This window comes from Plecotus auritus, assembly GCF_963455305.1.
Source record: "Plecotus auritus genome assembly, chromosome: 2".
NCBI lineage: Eukaryota > Metazoa > Chordata > Mammalia > Chiroptera > Vespertilionidae > Plecotus > Plecotus auritus.
The window spans coordinates 37833205-37853740 of record NC_137771.1 but is presented as its reverse complement, the minus strand read 5'-3'; the positions used below and the strand labels follow the sequence as shown (position 1 = coordinate 37853740).

Sequence of the window (20536 nt, the reverse complement as noted above, 5' to 3'; positions counted from 1 at the left end):
CAAAGGTCCGGAAGACGACAGTGCTTCACATCAACAGCAAGCCATAGACACCAGGCCCACTCACCACACCTGCCCTGCCCCCAGGCCCAGGCACCAGGCCTCCCTCTCAAGTCCTCTGTTTACTCACTGCTGCCTGGATGTGCCCACACAGCAGCCTCAGGACAGCCTCTTGATCCTGAGATCCGGGCCTCGAAGGCAAACGTTCAGCTCCCTCTTTTTGTTTTTCATCACTCTGATGCTCCCAGGGAAATTCTTTCTGCTCAGGCAAGCACGGCCGGTGGGGAGTGTATATCCCCGACAGGTAACACCACTGAGAGGGAAGCCAACACCCGAACTCTTAATGTACCTAGTTATATGGGTGGCAGGAATCCTTCATTGACAGCCAGGCACATACCCAAATCCAGCACATACCAGTTTTCCCTCAGACCACCCCAAAAGCAGCTGGAGAACCGCTCCCCAGTCCAAAAGACCCTGTCTCTTTGGGGGAATGGCAGGTCCTGGCTGCCAGAGAAAGAAGACAATCAGAGAAGAAGACAAAGAGGCACAGGGGCTCCCAGCTCAGGGGCCAGGGGCCGCATGCTTACCTGGGAGAAGTTGAGCCCATTGAGGGGATGGCACTGCTCCTCCACCCGCTCCACAGCCCCTGTGCTCTTCCTCATCTTCTCAGCCTGCTGGGCCAGGTAGAGGTCGAGCACGGGCACGCCCCGGGAACGCACGTCAGTCTCCGTGAGAGAGTTCACCATCAGCATCACCCACACGGGCCTCTTGCGCTCCCAGTTGCCCGCGATGGCATTGAACAGGTAGTCAGCATAGAGCCCCTTGCCCCTCTGTGCAGGCGTCATCCACGAGGGCATCATCAGTTTCACGTAGTCCAGGTGGCGCTTCAGGCGCCAGTAGAGCTCGCGGGGCAGCACGTCCTGCAGGTTCTCCCCGTGGGGCAGCAGCTGGCAGCTGGCCAGCGCTGTGATGGTGTAGGGGTCCGTCAGGTCCAGCTCAAAGTAGACACGGGCACTGGCCTGGAAGGCTGCCTTGGAGTTGTCTGGGATGAAGTCCCAGACGCGGGTGTAGGGGACGTGGATGGTGCCAAACAAGTAGGCCGGGGGGTCACGCCGAATAGTCCACAGAAAGGAGTTGAGGTCCCTTTGCTGCAGGAGGAGAGGAGAAGGAAGGCAGTGAGGCTGGTGGCAGCAGAGTAAACCAAGGTTAACACAGAGGGGGCAGGAGGAGGTGGGGATGGCAGGCAGACACCTACATGGGGCCATGGGGAAGAGCAAGGGCCTTGGAAGCTGAAATACCCACAGACAAATCCTTTGCTTTGTCTTAGCTGTATGATATTGAGCACACTGCTTCACTTCCACAGACTCAGTTTCCCCATCTGTAAATGGGGGCCGGGGGGTGAGATAAGCTACCTCAGGGGTCAATGGGAGAATAAAAACATACAATATATCTAAATGAGTCCTAAGAGCAGTGCCAGGCACAGAGGAAGGGGCAATGAAGGAAGCTCTCGTTATGATTAGCTTTCACTGTTTGTGCCAACGTCTGCCACACCACCTGAGAACATTCAGGCTTGGGCCAAGGCAAACCTTCACCAGTGGCGTGTTTCATGGGGAGGGTGGGGAGAGGGGGAGTAAGAGTACTGCTCTGGTAAGAAGGGAGGAAGTCATATAACTGAAATCCAACCAGTAGAAGATACTTGCCAAGAGCACTTTGAAAGCAGAACACCTATTAAAAATAGCACACCTATTTAAACAGCGACTTCCCATTCATCAGGGTGGATACAGTTTTCTTTTTGGAGGGCAGATCTGGGTGTCAGCTACTCTGCTCCACCAGCTGAAACCACAGATGAGAAAGTGCTTTAAAAGCTACAGGCTAAGTGAAGTCTCAGGCCCTGGTCTGGGAGAGGAGGATGCCATAGAATCGGTACCAAGAAATGTACATAGTCTGGGTGTTTGCGGGCTGCTCCCCTAAATAGGTGCACCTGGTCTCCAACCCTATTCTCTGTCATCTGTGACCTAAGCTCTGACAAGAGTGTGTGTAGGGGTGAACACCAAGGGGCATGGAAACAAGGGTCATTTTTCCAGATCCAGTTTAGGGTCAGGGGTTAAGGGGCATGAGAAAGCAATTGTCATTTCTCACAGGCCAAGTCATTTTCCAACCAGAAAAATCCCTGGACTGTCTGTCCACATGGCACCTGCAAACTTGAGGTCAACTCAACATTTCTCTACCTGATTTTAGCACAGTGAAGAGTATGTTTCAGGGTGGGTGGAGGAAATGGCACCTTACTTTACTAACAACCAACAATTGTAAATCTCAGAATACCGGAGATACAGGCTGGCTCTGAGCGCCCTGCAGGTCACCGAGCTCCGGGTTTCAGCAGGAGTCAGGACGATGGAGGTGCACCCTGTCCAAGGTCAACTACCTTTCTAACAAGGCAGCGAGTGAGGACCCTACAAAGTCATCTCCTGCTTGCCTGGCCTCCAATTCAGGGTTATTTTCAATGTATTAATTTACACGTTGAGGGGGTATACTGAGGGAAATCACGAGATTCCTTGGTTTGGAAGGAAAATGAGGAGAACCAATAATTACTCAACCCCAAGGAAATATTAAGACAACATCTATTTCCTGGCACTGCTTTTCCTGTCCTCTGAAATAGGGCATTTGCAAGAGTGGGTGCTGGGGTGTGGGTTGGGAAGGGAAAGAAAAGTGGAAAACTACATTAGGGAAAAAGTTTGTCTTAGGTCAGAGTGGAGCGCAGGGGATCCAGGGAGGCTGAGAGGGGGTAGCGTGTGAATGAGAGAGAAGGGTTTGATGGAAATCAGAGGAAAGACGGCAGGGACTGGTAGAAACAGAGTCACAGTGGGCAGAGAGAAAACTGGAGGGTAAAAACAGGTTAGAGGCAAGAAAGTAGTGAGTCAAAGGGGCACAGAGGAACCATCGGAGTAGGACTAAAAGTTGAGGAGAGCCCAAGAGCGTCAGTGTGAGCTGGAGGAGCGGCGAGGGAGCGCCCATCCAGACTCCTGGCGGAGCTGGAGCCGGGGCGGCAGAAGCCGGGAAGGGCGCCCGAGGCAGCACCTGGCGGGCGGAGGTGGAGCGGGTGGGCGGAGGTAGGTGCGGAAGGCAGGACCCCAAACCATCGTCCCCACGGGGCTGCAGTTCCCGGGAGGCCCCGAGAGTGGCCGGGCAGGCGCTCGCTCACCGATCCGGGCGGCCGACACTGTCCTCCGTCCAGGGGTTGCGGGCGGGCGCGGGCGGTGGCGAGGAGGGCGGCGAGCAGCGGCCCCGCCAGGGCGGCGTGCATCCTGCCGGGGCCCGCGGGGCGCGGGGGACCCTCCTGGGCGGCGCCCCCTCTGCGGGGCGGGGAGCCCCCAGCTGGGCACCAAGGTTCCTCTGGAGCGCGGGGCTCGCTGCGGGATGCTGGGAGCCCTCTGGGGTGTGGCTGGATGTCCCTGCCGAACCTGGGGGTCTCTCGGGGGCGGGGCTCCGTCAGTTGGAAGAGGGGTACCCGCTGGGGCGGGGGCGGGGCCCCTCACCAGGGCACGCAGCCCCGTCCGCCGAGCCCGGGGTTCTGAGAGCGCGCGGGGGTCCAGGGCGCGCGGAAGTCCCGAGCTGTGTCGCGGTCCAGGGCGTGCGGGACTCCTGGGGCGGTACTGGGGTCCCGGCGTGCGGGGTCCGGGATTATGCTGCGGACCTGGGGTGCGCAAGGTCCCAGGGGTGCGCCGCGCTCCGGGGGCGCGCAGTGGGACAAGTGCGGCAGCGAGCGCGGCGGGGGCGAGGGTCTGATCTGTGCGCCCAGCTGCCCCCGAGCCGGGCTCAGAGGGGCGGCGGACGGCCGCGCGGCCGCTGCCCGGGCTCCGCCATGCTGCTCCGCGGCCGGGAGGGAGGGAGAGAGGAGGGCGGGAGAGCGGCGCGGAGCCGGGCCGGGCGGGGGGCTGGGGCCGCCGGGGCGGGGGGAGGGGAGGACCCGGCGCGGGACGCGGGGGGCGGGGGGCCGCGCCGGGCCGGGCCGGGCCGCAGGGAGTCCGGGCGTGCTCCGCGCCCCGGCGCAGCGAGGCGGGGTCTGATGGGCATGGCAGGCGCTCGCTCTCTCTTCTCTTGCTCCCTCGCTCGCTCCCTCACACACGCGCGGAGGGAGGCGAAGCCCGCAGCAGCCACTTCCCAACTTTCCAAACTTCCCAGCGCAACTTTTTCCTCTCCTCCCCTGCCCGCGCCTCCTCCTCCCCTATCCCTCCCCCTTTCCCTCTCCTGTTCCTGCCGGGGGTAGCTTCCGCACGCGGCCGCCAGAGGGCGACCGGGCCGAGGCCCCGCTCCACCATCAGCGGTAAACTTTGAAATGCACACAGATTGGGCTCAGGGATGGTTTGAGGACCGGCCTCTCCCAATGCATCCGATGCGCAGATCCTGGGGGGAGTGAACAGTGAGAGGGTCAGGATGGGCAGGCTGGCTGGTAAGGCAGCATTCAAAAGAATCAGGGAAGCTGGTATGTACAACTTTGTATTCCACCACTTTTCTGACTAACTCTGGCATGCGCTGAGTGGGTGCTCTACAAACACTAACTGAATTAAAAAAGCAAAATAATCTTCCTCAAAATTCCTTGGAAATTTCCAATTAAACAACCCTGTCCCATCAGTATCTTTGGACCCACATCGGATCCCTGAGAGGGGCCTGGGAGGTAAGAATTGAAAGTGTCCTTATGCCCTAGCTGGTTTGGCTCAGTGGATAGAGCATCAGCCTGTGACTGAAGGGTCCCAGGTTCAATTCCAGTCAAGGGCACATGCCTGGGTTGCGGGCTTGATCCCCATTGGAGGACGTGCAGGACGCGGCCAATCAATGATTCTCTCTCATCATTGATGTTTCTATCTCTCTTTCCCTCTCCCTTCCTCTCTGAAATCAACAAAGATACATTTTTTAAAAAAATTAAAAAAAAAGAAAGTGCCTTTAAAACCAGCCCCTTTCTGCCCAAGCCTCTGGGCATTTCCAGCAAATGTGAAAACTGAGTCACAGTCATCCCTGTTCTGTTAAATGAGAGTTGGCTGACTCTTCCTATCCTGACAACTGAGACTGAAGTATAAATTAGGTAGAATTGTCAGAAGCCCACAGGTTTGAGAGGGAGACAGACAGGGACAGACACACAAATGATTAAACTATAAATGATGAGTGCCAGGAGAGACAGAAGCACAAGCAAATGGAAACAGAGAGAAAGGGCTCCTAACACAGTCCAGAGGCTCAGGGAAGACTTCTGGGAGTGGTCTTGAAGGATAAGTCACAGGTAGTAGCTGAGTGAAGGAGGTGCACAAATTCTTCCTGGTGAAAGGCCTAGAGGTAGGAGAGCACAGGTGCCTGCAGAGGTCTGCAAGCAGGGCAACCTCTGGGGAGATCGGCAGGGAGTGGAGGGGTCTCCTGACTCCCAGCCCAGTGCTCTCCCACTACCCCACTCATGCCTTGGGGCACAAGATTGAGTAACTGGAGAATGGCGCTCTAGGAAGTTAGGAGAGGAAGACTAGCTGGGAAGAGGGACAAAAAGACTTCCAGGGCACAAGACCTGGGCCTCTGGCAGAAACCCAGGGGTACAGCAGAGACCAGCAGTTTGAACCACATGAGTTTGCATTTCTGTAGATCAGAAATTAATAAATGTTGACAATTTCATGTAGTTCAGCCTGCTAGGTGTCCAGAGCAACTTCAGTCTCTCCGCCACGCACACATCTGGTGACAGACGCAGAGCAGGCCCGAGTGACCAGACAGTATGGAGAACAGTGCGGCTCCCTGTTTCCCACACACAGAGCTCTGAGAACTGCAGCTGTGACCAAAGAGCCCGTTAGAGCCTCCACCCACAGGCCCCCAAACTTCCTTCAGGACCAGCACTCTGCGTGGGGGCATGAGGTGGGAAGTGGGAGAACTGAATTCCACTGAGAGGGAGTGTGATGGTCTCCATGGGGAATTAGGACACACAGGCAGACAGACAGAAAAGGGCCGGACCAAGTTAAAAATTGATCCATATCATTAAAGTGATAGTACGTGTGGATATGTGTGTGATTTTTAAAATGTTCCGGGGATTTCCCCCCTAAAATTATACCAGTTTTGTTGGCTAAATGTCATGAGTTTCAACTATATCTCCTTTTTGGCCCTATCCTATGGCTGTGTGACAAGAGCCAAAATAATTAACCTCTCTGCATCTCTCTCCATCCAGCTTCCTGTCAGTATTCTCCGAGGCAACGTGTGCAATAATGCTTTAGGATTTCCACTGGTATTGTTACTGAAATTGTTCATGAGATGCAAGAACCAACAGGTTTCTCTTCTAGGGACATACTCAAGAGAATTGAAAATAACACACAAAAACTGTGCACAGATATTGATAGTAGCATTATTCAAAATAGCTAAAGGGAGAAACAACCCAGTGTCCATCAACTGATGAATATACACAATGTGGCCTTTTCATGTGATAGAATATTATTTGACCATGAAAAGGAATGAAGTACTGATACTTCATGTGATAGAATATTATTTGACCATGAAAAGGAATGAAGTACTGATACAATATGGATCAATGTCAAAAACATTATGCTAAATATAAGAAGCCGGTCACAAAAGGACATTATATGAAATGTCCAGAATTGGCAAATAGATGGAGGCAGAGAGTAGATTAGTGGTTCCTTAGGGGTCGGAAGAAAGAGGAGATTGAGGGGCTGTAGCTAAAGGATACTGCATCTCTTTGGGGGAGTAATGAAATACTCCAAACTTGATTGCCATAATGGTTGCACAACTCTGTGAATATATTAAAACCATTACATTGTACACTTTAAAAGGGTATGTGAATTGTATTTCCATAAAGCTGATACTAACAAAGAACAAATAAGTTTGGAGCCCAGGAGAGAGTGCTCCCCAAGGACAAGGGTCTAGTGTTTTCAAACAACTTTTTCTCCCACCTGGTTCATGAGAGAAGCGCTGGATGGTCCGGAAGTCCTAGAGATTCATCATGCTTCTGCGAATGTCTCACTGAGCAGCCTCGGGGGGCTCTGTTGTCTGGGCCTCACTTTCCCTATCATCAGTATGAACAAACTCACAGAGCGGATAACCTTTAAGGGTCTTCCATACCCAACTCTGGAGTTCAGAGTTCCCTGGCCCGCCTGCCCAGTAGCCTCTAGGCAGGATGGGAAGGGCACAGGGCTCAGAAGGCAGACGGTGGACTCAGATGCCTGCCTCCTCTCCCTGGGCACATCTGGCCCACTTTCCTTTTATTGCACTTTAATTAAGTTGTTCAATCAGATGGGTACCAGGAATCCGTAGGCTGGAACAGCTCAGGCAGGAGCAGAGCCTTGTAGCGGAACTAAACCAACAAAGTCTGCCTCCTGAGCAGATCCAGGAGCCCAGGGTCCCGCCTCAGGGCGCCTCTTGGGGAGGGCGATGAGGGGCTTTCCTGTTCTGTGGGCTCAAAGGGGAAGATTTGCTCTGGGCCTGAGGGCTGCCCTCTTGGTTAGCCATTGCCTGAGCCTCTGACCACACGAGTGCTTTCAAATGGACCTGGCCTGGTCTGACTTCCAGCTCCAACTCCCACCCCTGCTGTGCCTGACTCCCACTCACCCCCAGGCTCTGTCTTCTCTACCCCAGCTTTAATGGTTGGAAGTTAATCCTAGATTGAAGGGCAGGATTGCCTTGGAGAGTAGGGAGACATAGAGTCCAGGAGCATGCAGAGGTTCCCAGTCTTAAGAGAGTCTAGAGTGATGGGAAGAACTAGAAAAAAAGGTAGACACTGAGACAATTCAGAAACGGGCACTCCCTTACAGGAGTGGGGAAATGGACGCATGATCATAGAAGCACAATCAAGTATTAGAGTTGCTGTACAAGGTGAGTCATTAAAATCAAAAAGTCTACTATAGCCCAGCCCAGTGAGGGAATGGAGAACACAGAGGAATCAGCCCCAGATTTTGTCCTCAGGGATCTTGCAACCCAGTGATGGAGACAGAGATGCAAACAAATAGGGTGCTTTGGGGAGGATGGGGGAGGAGAGGCAGAGTAATCTTAGGAGAGAAGAAAGTCAAGTTAAGGAGAGAAGAGATCAGCAAAGATCTTTGCAAAGAAGGTGATGTTTGAGTTGGGCCAGTAGTTGGACAGGGAGAATGAGGAAAGCAAGGTCATTTCAGACAGTGGAAACAGCACATGTAAAGGCACGAAAGTGTACGTGTTTGGCATATTTGGGAAATTATAAAGGATGGGGAGAGCTAGAATTCAAGGACTATTGGGGAAGTTCAGAAATGAGTTGGCACCAGGAAGGGCCTTGCATGACCTTGGAAAGAGCTTCATCTTGATGTTCAGAGGATAACATCTTAGCTGCTCTGCATAAATTGCCAGTATTGCTTGAGGGTGGCTACATGGCAGGATCCAGACGAGGTGTATTCACATCCTGTGCGCAACCATCAGTGAGGTAACAGCAATGATGTACATTCTGTTAACTTGCAAATGCTTATTGGTCCCCACATGCACTGTTGTGTGTTAGGCATGAAGGAATATAGTCCCGACCACTGGCTACTTGCAACTTTTCTACAAAAAATATCCAGGTGACTAGCTAAAATGCATTTCAGTGCCAGGTGAGTAACAGTATTATAAAAGTCCAGGAGAGTCAGTGAGCGCTGGAGTACAAAGTGGGGGACAACGATTATTGTTGGAGTGTCAGGACATCTGAGAGGAGTGGGGTTTGAATTAGGCCCTGAAGGAAAAGTAGGACTTAACAAGGGAAAGAACCTTGCTTGCATCCCCGGTAAGGAGGATGATGAATGGGAAGGGACAGAGGTGGGGCAGGGGGGACTAGAACTTTCTGGCTAGAGAGAGAGGTGATATTGAGAGAGAGCTGGAGTGGAGGCTGGGGAGGGGGTCATGGTTAGGGCCTTGGCAAGTAAAGGAACTGGGGGGTACTGAAGACCAATTATGTGCCAGACCCTTTATCTAAACTCTAAAGGATCTCAGCAACACTGTGAGACTGATATTTTTACCCCCATTTTAAAGATGAGGAAACTGAGTCTTAGTGGGGACACATGATATATTCAAGCTACACAGCTGATAATTAGAAGGCTTAGACGGTCAAGTTCTTTCTACTAAACTATTTGCTTCATTTAAGACACCACTAGCAATGCACTACAGGTTGAATGGGTCAGACTAGGCGTGGCTGGTGAACACGCACACACGCGCGCGCACACACACACAACCACACACACTCAATCACTGGGGGACACATTTATACAGCATATGGCACATATTGGGCTGTTTCTCTTAATCTAATTAGGACAGTGGGACGATTGTCATTTAGGAGACTTTTGCCTTTCACTGTAGGCCAAGCTGTGTGAGACTCCATTCCTCTACATAGGATCCAATAGACGTATGGAAAGGGAAAAAAGAAATGTGATGCTTGAAACAAAATACCCCATGGAGCTGACCACTAAATAGCACTTAGACCCCAAGTATACACACAGCTGCTTTCTGTAATGAAGGCTGTGGACCATGTTCCTGGATATAAAATAACAAACCACATATAATGTTTTACATTGCTGTGTAATTAGCACGCATCTGTGAGTGTGCGAGCCGACCAGGGTGAATGAAGGGGGGCTGGGGCCTTCAGCACAGCAAGCCGTGGAGAAAAGAGCATGTGCTGTGGGGCCAGGAAGATGGGACTTTGAATTGTTGTTCCCCACTTTGTACCCCTGTGACCTTGGGCAAGTTGTTTAAACTCTGTGAACTTCCAAATTCATAGCAGTGCTAGGGGTAAAAGTTCATGCCTTATAGCAAGAAGTCCAGCAAAGCCAGACACATAGGACACCGGGAAGAAAAATCTAAGAGATCCATTTGCCCTCCCTGCCCCCACAGGGGCACTTGGCAATATCTAAAGATTTTAAAAAATATATATTTTATTGATATTTTACAGAGAGGAAGGGAGAAGGATAGAGAGTTAGAAACATTGATGAGAGAGAAACATTAATCAGCTGCCTCCTGCACACCTCCTACTGGGGATGTGCCCGCAACCAAGGTACATGCCCTTGACCGGAATTGAACCTGGGACCCTTCAGACCACAGGCCGACGCTCTATCCTCTGAACCAAACTGGTTAGGGCTCTAAAGATATTTTTGATTATCAAAACTGGGAAGGTGTTACTGGCCTCTAGTGAGTAGAGGCTGGGATACTGTTAAACATCCTACATGCAAAGGATAGTTTCCACAATTATCCAACCCAAAATACCCATTGTACTGAGATTGAGAAATCCTTTCTTACAGAGTTGCTTCTTCCCAGGATATAATCATTACTGACTTTTATTGAACATTTATTGTGTGTCTGGCACTGTTTGATTATTTCAGTCAAATGTGTTAACTCAAATCCCTGGATGAAGGAGGTACTATTATTAGCCTCATCTTATAGATGAGGAAACTGAGGCCCAAAACCTTGTCCAGAGTCACACAGCCATTAGTGGTGGAGCCAGGGTCTGAACCCAGGCAGTGTGGCTTGAGAGCCTGCCACCTGCTAGGCAAGCTCATGCTTAGCAAGTGCCTCTTCAGTGTGTGGCACGTGGTAGGGGCGGTGACTTCTGTACAGAGGAGGAGAGGAGTCATTCATTCATTCATGCATGCATGCATGCAAGGCGTATGTAGCAAGAGTCTAATCAATGCTTGGTGCTAAAGAATTGGTGAATGAGATAGGTAGGGTCTTTGCTCACATAGACCTTACTTTCTGGTTAATGAAGAAACATAATAAAGAAGTAACCAATACCAATGAAGATTTTGGAAGTGATAACGAGTATCTGGTGGATGATGAGGAGTCTGCCAGGAGAAGGCAGGGGGAGGAGCACTCCAGCAGAGGGGCCAGCCTGGGCAAAGTCAAGGGGGGGAGCCACCTTGGTGTCAGAAACAAAAGGCCAGCAAAGCCAGACACATTGGACACCAGGAAGAAAAATCTAAGAGGTCAAACAGGGAGATGGGAGGGAAAGTAAGACTTTGTAGGTCGAAATAAGTAAGGAGTCGGAATTCCAGCTTTACTGAGAAGCTAGCGGAAGGTTTTAAAAAAGAATAACACAATCTGATTTGCATTTTAACAACATGGTTGAGACACTGGTGTGGAGGTTGTTGTGGTGACAAGTGGGGAATTCAGGAGGTCCAGTAAGGGCACGAGGGCGGTAGTCGAGGTGAGCAATCAGAGACAAGACAGATGACATGATTTATCCAGGATCTTCCAGCCACTAAGCTCTTTCTGACCCTAGATCGTGCTCTTTCACTGACCACACTGCCTCGGTACAGAGCCGGGGCCTTGGGATCCAGTCAGCCTCGAACTTTCGCCTCTGAGCTTTTTCTTCATCTCCCCAGAGTGTTTGGCAGTCCCATCTCTTTCTTCCCCCTCAGATCATCGGATCATGCATGTGGTCTAGCCGCTTCAATGCTAACCAAGTTGAGTTCTAGACCTTTCTCCTTGAGATTTTGCAGACACGCTGCAGCTGGAGGGATCCTCATTTCTAGTTGTCGCACAGAGCCTTAGCTCAGGACTAGGGACAGGAGTTCTTAAGAATGATTTCAAAGGACTTCATCCAGGGAAAGACTGGTTAGACAGAAGCTTGAGGAAGGTAGAAACTGCCAGAGTTTTTCATTTAACACTGTGCATAGACCATATTCATTGTAGCTGTTACCACTAGCTGCTATGGCTAATTGCTACCACTGGAGCACTCCGGTGTCAGGCATTTAGCGATGTGTGGGCGTTACGAGAGTTCCAGTTATGACCTCATCACTTGCTCTTGTCTGTTGTTGTAATTATAGTCATCCCTTGGTACCTGCAGGCTATCAGTTCCAGAATCCCTGTAAATGTCAACATTTGCAAGTGCTCAAGTCCCTTATATGAAATAGCATAGTATTTGCATATAACCTATGCACATCATCCCATATATGCATCCATTGATTGGCTCTTGTATGTGCCTTGACTGGGGATCGAACCCACAACCTTGATGTATCAAGACGATGCTCTAACCAACTGAGCTACCCAGTCAGGCCTCCCATATACTTTAAATCACCTTTAGATTACTTATAACATCAAATACAATGTAAAGGCTAAAAAGATTATTGTTGTGCTGTATTGTTTATGGAATGATGACAAGGAAAAATGTCTGTACATGTTCGGTACAGATGCAACCAGCATAGACCTAACTGCATAGTACATGTCAGCAGATATGTAACTTCTTTTCTCGAATATTTTCTGTCAGTAACTGTTGAATCTGTGGATGTGTAGCCCTCTGATAAGAGCTGATTTCAGTCACCTTTGTGGATGTGAAGTGGTATCTCATTGTGGTTTTCATTTGCATTTCTCCAGTGACTAATGATGTTAACCCTCTTTTCATATGCTTATTTGACATTCCTATATCTTCTTTAGTAAAGCCTTTGTTCAGATCTTTTGCTCATTTCTACTGGGCTGTTTGGCTTTTTCCTGGGTTTTGATAGTTCTTTAAATATCCTGTTTACAACTCTTTTGTCAAACATAGTTTTGCAAATACATGACTTGTATTTTCATTTTCTTAACAGTGTCTCTTGAAGAGCAAATGTTTTCATTTAGAAGAAATCCAATTTATCATTTTTCTTTTGTTTTAGAATTTGGGCTCTTTGTGTCTTAGTTAAGAAATCTTGGCCTAACCCATGGCCATAGTCTCTCCTTTTTTTCTTCTAGAAGTGTTATAGTATTAGGTTTAACACTTAGGCCAATAATCCACTTCTAGTTGAATTTTGTATGAGGTGTGAGGTAAGAATCAAGGGCTTCCTTTTTTTTTTGGAAATGGATATCCATTGTCCCAGCATCATTTGCTGCAAAGATTGTGTATTGGATTACCTTGGCACCTTTATCAGAAATTTTTGGTAATTTATGTGTAGACCTATGTTTGGACCTATATTCTGTAGCATTGATATACACATCTATATTTACAGCAACACCACCCTGTCTCTATTGCTATAGCCTTATCATTAGTCATGAAACTGGCTGCAGGTCTTCCAATTTTGTTCTTTATTTTCAAATATGGCTGCCTTGAATCATTTGCATTTTTATACAAATTTTAGAATAAATTTGTCATTTTTTCACAAATCCTGCTGAGATTTTGATTGACATTGCAATGAATCTCCAAATCAATCAGGGAAGAATTTACAACTTAATAATATTGTCGTGTGATCCATAATTATGGCTTATCTTTCTTTAGATTTTCCTTAACTCACCCCCCACCCCAGCAATATTTTGAGGTTTTTCAGTGTATATAATTTATACATTTTTTGTAAAATTTACCCCCTAAAGCATTTCATAATTTCTGATGCTTTTATAAATAGCATTCAACATTTTTCAATTTATGACTGTACTTGGCAAGTATGTAAAATACAATTAAATTTTGTATATTGTTACTTTCCACAACCATGCATTTTTGTATCTATTGAGATGACCATATGGATCTGTAATATCCCCTTTTTATTTCTTATTAGTAATTTAATGTGTATTTTTGTTTGTATATATTCTTGCAAATATGTGTTATTGTGTTGTATGCATGTATTTTTAGTTTATATAAGTGATGCTGTATTATTTATCTGATTCTGTTCTTACTTTTTGCACCAAAAAGTATGCTCTCACAATCAATTTATATCTCTTCTGACTGCTGCATAATATGCAATGGTGGTATCCCATTCATTTTACCTGTTCACTCTCTGAGGGATAATCTTCCAGGATGCCTCCAACTCACTAACTCCACAAATAATGGTACAATGAACATCCTTGTTTATATTTTCTTATAAATCTGGGCTTGCTTTTTGTGGGATGCATACCCAGTCACTCAAGAGCTGAATTATAAAATATGCACATACTTAATTTGGCTAAGTGATGGGGAATGTTCTCCAAATTGGCTCTGCCACCTCACAATCCTGCCAGCCTGAGGGGTATAGGGAATCCTATGTCCCTGCAAATACAGGGAGGAGCACAAATAGGTTTACAGTTGTGAGTATTCAAAAAACAGAGTTTATTTCTGTATTATTATTAATTATTATACAATTTCTCTGATTACTAATGATTTTGAGCAACTCTCCATATATTGTAGGGAGCGGTTATAGGGTTAAGCCTCGGACTGACCTGCTGGCAAAGCCGCAAACAAGTCCCAGCTAAAAGGGCACAGCCCTCTTAGCATAATTAAGCTTGATCTTGTGATTGCTCCCTAGATCTTTCCTGGGTAGCTAATGGGCTGTGGGAGGTGCAGCAAGTGCTGCCAAAACAAGTGAAACTTACAAGAACATTGTAAATTACCTTGTTTACCTCTGTCTATAAAATAAAGCATCAGCTTGCAGTCTGGATCTGTTCTGTGGTCTCAGTCACGCACAGAAGATCTACCTAGACCCAGCTTATTCTCTTTGTCTGTCTTTTCTTCATCCTTCACCAGCCCTCCCTCAGGCTCACCGAACCTTTGGCTGTGCTGGCATGGCACAAATGGCACCCAACAAGGGGCTGAGTTCGGCCCAAGTGGCACTCAATGCGGACCGGAGTGTGAGGGAACTGCAATTGTCAGGTGAAAGGAGGCCCCAACGCATGCACACGCAGTAAGTAAGATAGGGATGTAGTACCAGCTAGGTGTAAAACATGGGAAATTCAGGATCGCAGGGAAAGAATGTATGCGTATCCATGCTTAAGGCTATGCTCCAAGCAAGGGGCTGTTCTGTAAGGTATGAACAGCTTTTCGATTTTTTGGATTTTGTGAGTAAAACCTGCCCATGGTTTTCTGAGGAAGAAAAGGTAAATATAGAGGCATGGGAGAAGGTAGGAAAACAACTTCACGATCATTATGTAGCTGAAGGTCCAGAGGAAATGCCTGCCTCTACTTTCAGTCTGTGGTCCCTGATTTGGGACTGCCTAGAGCCCACTCCAGAAGGGGAGTGGAGGAATGTGGCAGGGGAATCAAGACAGATGGGGGAAAGTTGCCAAAGGCTTCCGACTCTACCATCGGTGCCTCTGCCGCCTCCTCCAGTCCCTGGGGCTACAGCTCCTGTGGGAGAGAGCCCTCCGGATGATGCACTTCCTCCCAAATATGAGTGAGGATTGGAGGAAGCAAGGGAACAGCACCGGCGGGTTTGGGATAATGGGGGTCTGATACAAACATTTGGAGAGCTTACAGTTGCTCATAAGCCTTTCCTTTTACCCCCTAAACAAGCAGAATAAAGAATGGCTTGGACCAGATCCAGTAATGATGTGGGGAAGAGGTTGTGTTTGTATCTTTCCAGAAGGAGCAGCGCAGCCAATTTGGGTGCCAGAGTGTTACGTACATCACCACAATGGACCCAGAGAAGCTCCTTGTCCCATCATTCAAAAGACTGATAGTTGCCCCGATGACAGCAAAGTGGAAAAGGAAGATGATGAAGGCTATACAAAAGACCGAGGTGCCAACATGGGGCCAGCTGAAGAAGTTAACAACTGAGGCCCAGCAGATGGCAGAAAAGCAAGAAGTGGAAGCTACTCTCTCAATCATGTTTCTGGCCATGCTAGCATTGATTAACTGCCAGTCTTCTGCAAACTCTTGCGCAGCCAAGTCCGAGGACTCTTGAGTAAACCAGCAAAAGAAACTTTCATTTAGTAGAAAAATGTTACTGTAGTTTGATTTCTCTATCATTGTAGTGTTGCATTGGCATTGTCTTATTAATAGCCATGTCTGGGTTTTACATTGGCATTGTTTTGTTATTGGGGTTTGCATTGGCATTGTTTTGTTACTATTTTAATAGTCAGAACTTTGTTCTTGATGTTTAAGTTTTACTTCCATTATTAGTAGCTTAAAATTAAAAGAAGGGCGAGATGTAGGGAGCAGTTATAGGGTTAAGCCTCAGACTGACCTGCTGGCAAAGCCGCAAACAAGTCCCAGCTTAGAGGGCACAGCCCTCTTAGCATAATTAAGCTTGGTCTTGTGAGTGGTCCCTAGATCTTTCCTGGGTAGCTAATGGGCTGTGGGAGGTGCAGCAAGTGCTGCCCAAAACAAGTGAAACTTACAAGAACATTGTAAATTACCTTGTTTACCTCTGACTATAAAATAAAGCATCAGCTTGCAGTCTGGATCTGTTCTGTGGTCTCAGTCATGCACAGAAGATCCACCTAGACCCAGCTTATTCTCTTTGTCTGTCTTTTCTTCATCCTTCGCCAGCCCTCCCTCAGGCTCACCAAACCATTGGCTGTGCTGGCACTGCACAATATATATTTTGTCTTCTTTGGGTTTTCTCTTCTGAAAATTGCCTATGTGTGTATATCCTTTGTGCACTTTTTTTTTTTTTTTTTTACTTTTCTCTTTTTCTTGCTGATTTGCAGGAGCTCCTGGTATCTTATAGATGTCTGTCTTTGTCAGTTTAGACCAGGGGTCTTCAAACTTTGTAAACAGGGGGTCAGTTCACTGTCCCTCAGACCTTTGGAGGGCCGGACTATACTTAAAAAAAAACAACTATGAACAAATTCCTATGCGCACTGCGGGCCTGGGATGAGTCAGCTGCTAAGCAGGACAGGCAGCGGCACCAGGCAGGCCGGATAAAGGTCCTCGGTGGGCTGCATGTGGCCCGCGGGCCGTAATTTGAGGACCCCTGGTTTAGACATCGCAAGTGTCTTCTCTCCTGCCTTTTAGTTATTAATTTTCTCCATAGTGCCCTTCACTGAACAGAAATCTTATTTTTATAATGGAATCAAATTCATTTTTTTTCTCTTATTGCTTGTATTTTTTAAAACTTGTTGAAAAATTCTTTCCCATTTTTAAATCAAAAAGATAGTCTTCTACATTTTTATTAACTTTATATTTTTCATTCTTCTATTAACCTTCATATTCTATTAACTTTATATTTTGTCTTTCACATTCATCCTTTTAGAAAAAGGATGAATGTGAAAGACAAAATATAAAGTATAGACAATATCACCTCTGTGTGTGGTATTTAGTAATGAATTCCGTTTTCCTCTTCCACATGTGAGGAAGGTAATTTCTAAACACAATTTACTTAACAATCTGTATGATCTGATCTATCAAGTCACTTCTATTGTATGCTAAGTTTATGCACATATGATCTACCTACTTACCTACCTACTTACCTACCTACCTACCTATGAGGAGCCTAGCAAAAAACAAACAAACAAACAAACAAACAAAACAGAATGCAGGCCCAAATGGATAACTGAGGAGAGCTCAATGCTCAATGAAGGGGTAGTAGGTTAAGGAAACCAACAAGGTTGGGTGGGCACTCAGGTAGCAATAGTGGGGAAGCTCTTATCCTTCGCTCCTGATCCCGCACTCCCCAAACATTTAGGGGCAAGGGAAGGGAGTGACTATCACAACCCACAGAAAGCTTTGGCTGATACTCTGGTCTTTAGAAGAGGAATGCAGGCTGGGCCAAGCTAGAGCAACCTGCAGGGAGAGAGCTAGGGCATAACTACCCGCTACCTTTCTTTCCTCTCCAACCTCCCTCCAGTTTCTCCGAATAGCCAAACTCAGCTGGGAATCACAGGGCAGGGGAGTATGGTTAAGCAATGCAGGGGTGGGGGTAGCCTCTTGGAACAAGAGTGGAATAGAGAAGAGTGAAGAAAGGATCTGGAAGGGCAAGCAGAGACTATCCAGCATAACATACGTGTGAATGTGAGTGTATGTGTCTCTGAGCTCTGTTCTATACCAATGGCATACCGGTCCTTCTGTTCTTGCGCCAGTACTACAACGTGTTTATGACCGTGGTTTTGTAGCATGTCAGTATCTGGAAAGGTGACTTCTCATTTCTTCATCTTTCTTTTTTAACGTTGAAAGTTTTTAGGTTAAATGCATTTGTAATTCTCCATGTATATTTTAGAGTAAGGGTATTGAGTTCTCAAAAAAAAATCAACTGGAATTTTGATTGGCCTTTTATTAAAAGTTTATATTGATTTCAGAGAAGGGACATGTTTTTAATATTAAGTCAGCCCATCCATGAGCAGGAATCTCTCTCTACTTATTCAGATCATCTTGTATGCCCTCTACTGATGTTATATTCTTTTACATAGAGGTCTGTTGTATTCTTAGTTTAATTAATTCCTAGATACTTTCTATGTTGTGGCCACTATGAATGGCACAGGCCCTATGTTCACTGGTAGGAATACAGTAGTGATCATGGCATGGTCCCTGGTCTCACAGAGCTGACGCTGCAAAGACAGACATGTAAACAGACAAATCTGTGACCACATATTGTGGAGAGTGTGCTGAAGCAAAGGCACAGCTTTCCCCCTGGCCCTCTGCCTTCCCCGTGTCATTTCTCAGTGCTCTGTGTCACTGCTCTTACAAAGATCCTGACCAGATATCAGGAAGCCAGGATTTCCAATCCGAGATGTGATTCCATCTAGCCAGCTTGTTCATCTTAAGAACAAAGGGTTGACTAGACAATGTTTTAGGACTCTTCCAGCACTACCCATCTCCCTCCCTCCCTCCCTCCCTTCCTTCCTCCCTCCCTCCCTCCCTCCCTCCTTCCCTTCCTCCTTCCTTCCTTCCTTCCTTCCTTCCTTCCTTCCTTCCTTCCTTCCTTCCTTCCTTCCTTCCTCTTTTCCTCCCTCCCTCCCTCCCTCCCTCCCTCCCTCCCTCCCTCCCTCCCTCCCTCCCTCCCTCCCTCTTTCTTTCTTTTCCTTCTTTACTTCTTTGTTCCATGATAGTGTGTGAAAGAAAGAACAGTATTGCCTGAGGAAGAGAAACTGCTCTGTCTAGTTTTGAGTGCTGTGTGGATAGTCAGGCCAGGTGTCCACAATAGAACATTCGGGTGTGACTCCTGGGAGAAGAATCCATGCTAGAGATAGACAGTTGCGAGATACACATAAAGACACAGATGTGAATGAGATCTTTAAAAGAGTGTATAAAATAAGAAAAGGGGAGAATTAAGAATAGAACCTGAGGACTAAGCCACTTAAAGTAAAATTAGAGAAAACAAAAGGTATTTCAGAGGAAACCTGCCATAGGTTAGTTTTATAAGGCAAAGGTTTTTCATCTCCCGTGAAGGCACTTTGGAAGGAAGTTTAGTTAATGTTTCATAATTAATCTTTTAGAATCCCTTTTTATATCATCCTCACTCTGGGATAAAACTGATCAAATTGATGATTTTCTCTGATTCCATGAGTATAGGACAGACTTTTAATGATTTTTGTTAACAAGGTATTGGAACAAGGCACTTTATTGTTTATTGCCTCAGTTTTACCATCTATAAAATGGGCATAATAAAGTTTATTTGATGAGGCTATGATGAATGTGAAATTAAATTCTAGGAAAGTAAGACATTTCTATGGAATGAGGAAATCTTAGCATTATCAGTCTTTATAATAATACCAAGGGTTACATTTGTTTTCTGTCTTTGACTATTCCCCCACCCCCCATCTAGTGACTACATTTTTGTAAAATAGTGTTCATTCCATTCTCATATATCTCTTCATTCTGTCTCAGCTCCTCTGGGTTCCCCACGCCCAGCAGTTGGGAGATCAGAAAGACACCCATCTGCAGATGAATAAACAGACATGTATTCATTTATAAGTTGATTGGATCAGGGTGTCTTCTGATGTCCCTGTTCTGAGTGTTCATACATTCTACCAGAGTCACTTATCTAAGGTCACACACAGAGGCTCTGTGGCTGGGATGAATCACATATGAGCTGACCAGTTTTTCCCAGAATTCATGGGCTGCAACATATGTGAGTTTAGCCAAAGTGGACACCTGCCACCTACTCAGAACAGGACTGGCTTCGGGTGATCATCTCGTTACAGAGCCCACTTGGAGCCCTGTTCATTGAGGGTGAGGATCATGAATGGAGCTTCTATTGAGCACCGTCTGCATACTCAGCACTGGGGTGTGTGTGCATGTGGTGGATTAGAATAAACCAAGAGACCTGGGTCCTGGCTCCATGGAAGGAAAGAGGACAGCAAGGGATGATGACAGGTTTGGGACAGAAACTTATAGCATTTCATGGGAAGCTCATTATTTATTGAGATCAGATTGGGACCTAGCAACCCACAACTTCCCCCAAATGGATGAATTCTCTGCATAAAGGTCCAAAAATGCCTGGAGTCCCTCTGAGCTTATTCACCGCTGCTGGCTCCCATCTCACTCCGAAGCGTGCTTATTTCTCTGGGCGTTGCAGGCTCTCATGTTCGCAGGGCTTGGCCAGGGCCGTGGCCTGTCCTCCTCCGAGTGGAGATGAAAAGCTGCAGATTGATCTGGGCTCCATGGCCATCTTCCCTGCATTCTTTATCCCCTGCTGGGTGTCCCAGAGACATTAATAGACGAAGAGGGAGTGTTTGCTTTTTTAAAAAAAGAGAGATGTTGAAGAAGCAGAATGAAGCACAAAGCCAAGAGGAGTCAGTCATCCTACTGCCTGAAAGTTTATAGGCGCAAAAAATCCTATTGTGAGAAGGGTACGGTGCTGGCCAGTTGGCATGGCACTTCCGTTTTCTAGAAAGGACAACCAGGCCCCCAAATTTCAAGCACTTGTCCAAAGTCTTGTGGAAAGTCAACGGCAGAATCGATATTAAAATCTATGTGTTCTTTTCCCCAGTC

At 47.3% G+C, this 20536-nt stretch overlaps 1 protein-coding gene and 1 long non-coding RNA gene across 2 annotated transcripts in view; one reads left to right on the top strand and one right to left on the bottom strand.

Moving 5' to 3' along the window:
- Nucleotides 1–3481, bottom strand: part of TRABD2B (TraB domain containing 2B) — a 196186-nt gene extending 192705 nt beyond the window's left edge. The window contains exons 1-2 of the mRNA XM_080656965.1: nt 3197–3481; nt 585–1145 (exon numbers count right to left, since the gene is read on the bottom strand). Of these exons, the coding sequence (XP_080513091.1) occupies nt 585–1145; nt 3197–3298 (663 nt within the window). The 5' untranslated portion in view covers nt 3299–3481. The remainder of the gene's footprint in view (nt 1–584; nt 1146–3196) is intronic.
- LOC308242505 lies at nt 2720–16116 on the top strand. Its single transcript, XR_013959975.1, has 3 exons — nt 2720–3104; nt 14411–14567; nt 15179–16116. It is a non-coding gene; the product is annotated as an uncharacterized lncRNA (long non-coding RNA).
- The last annotated feature ends 4420 nt before the right edge of the window (nt 16117–20536 follow it).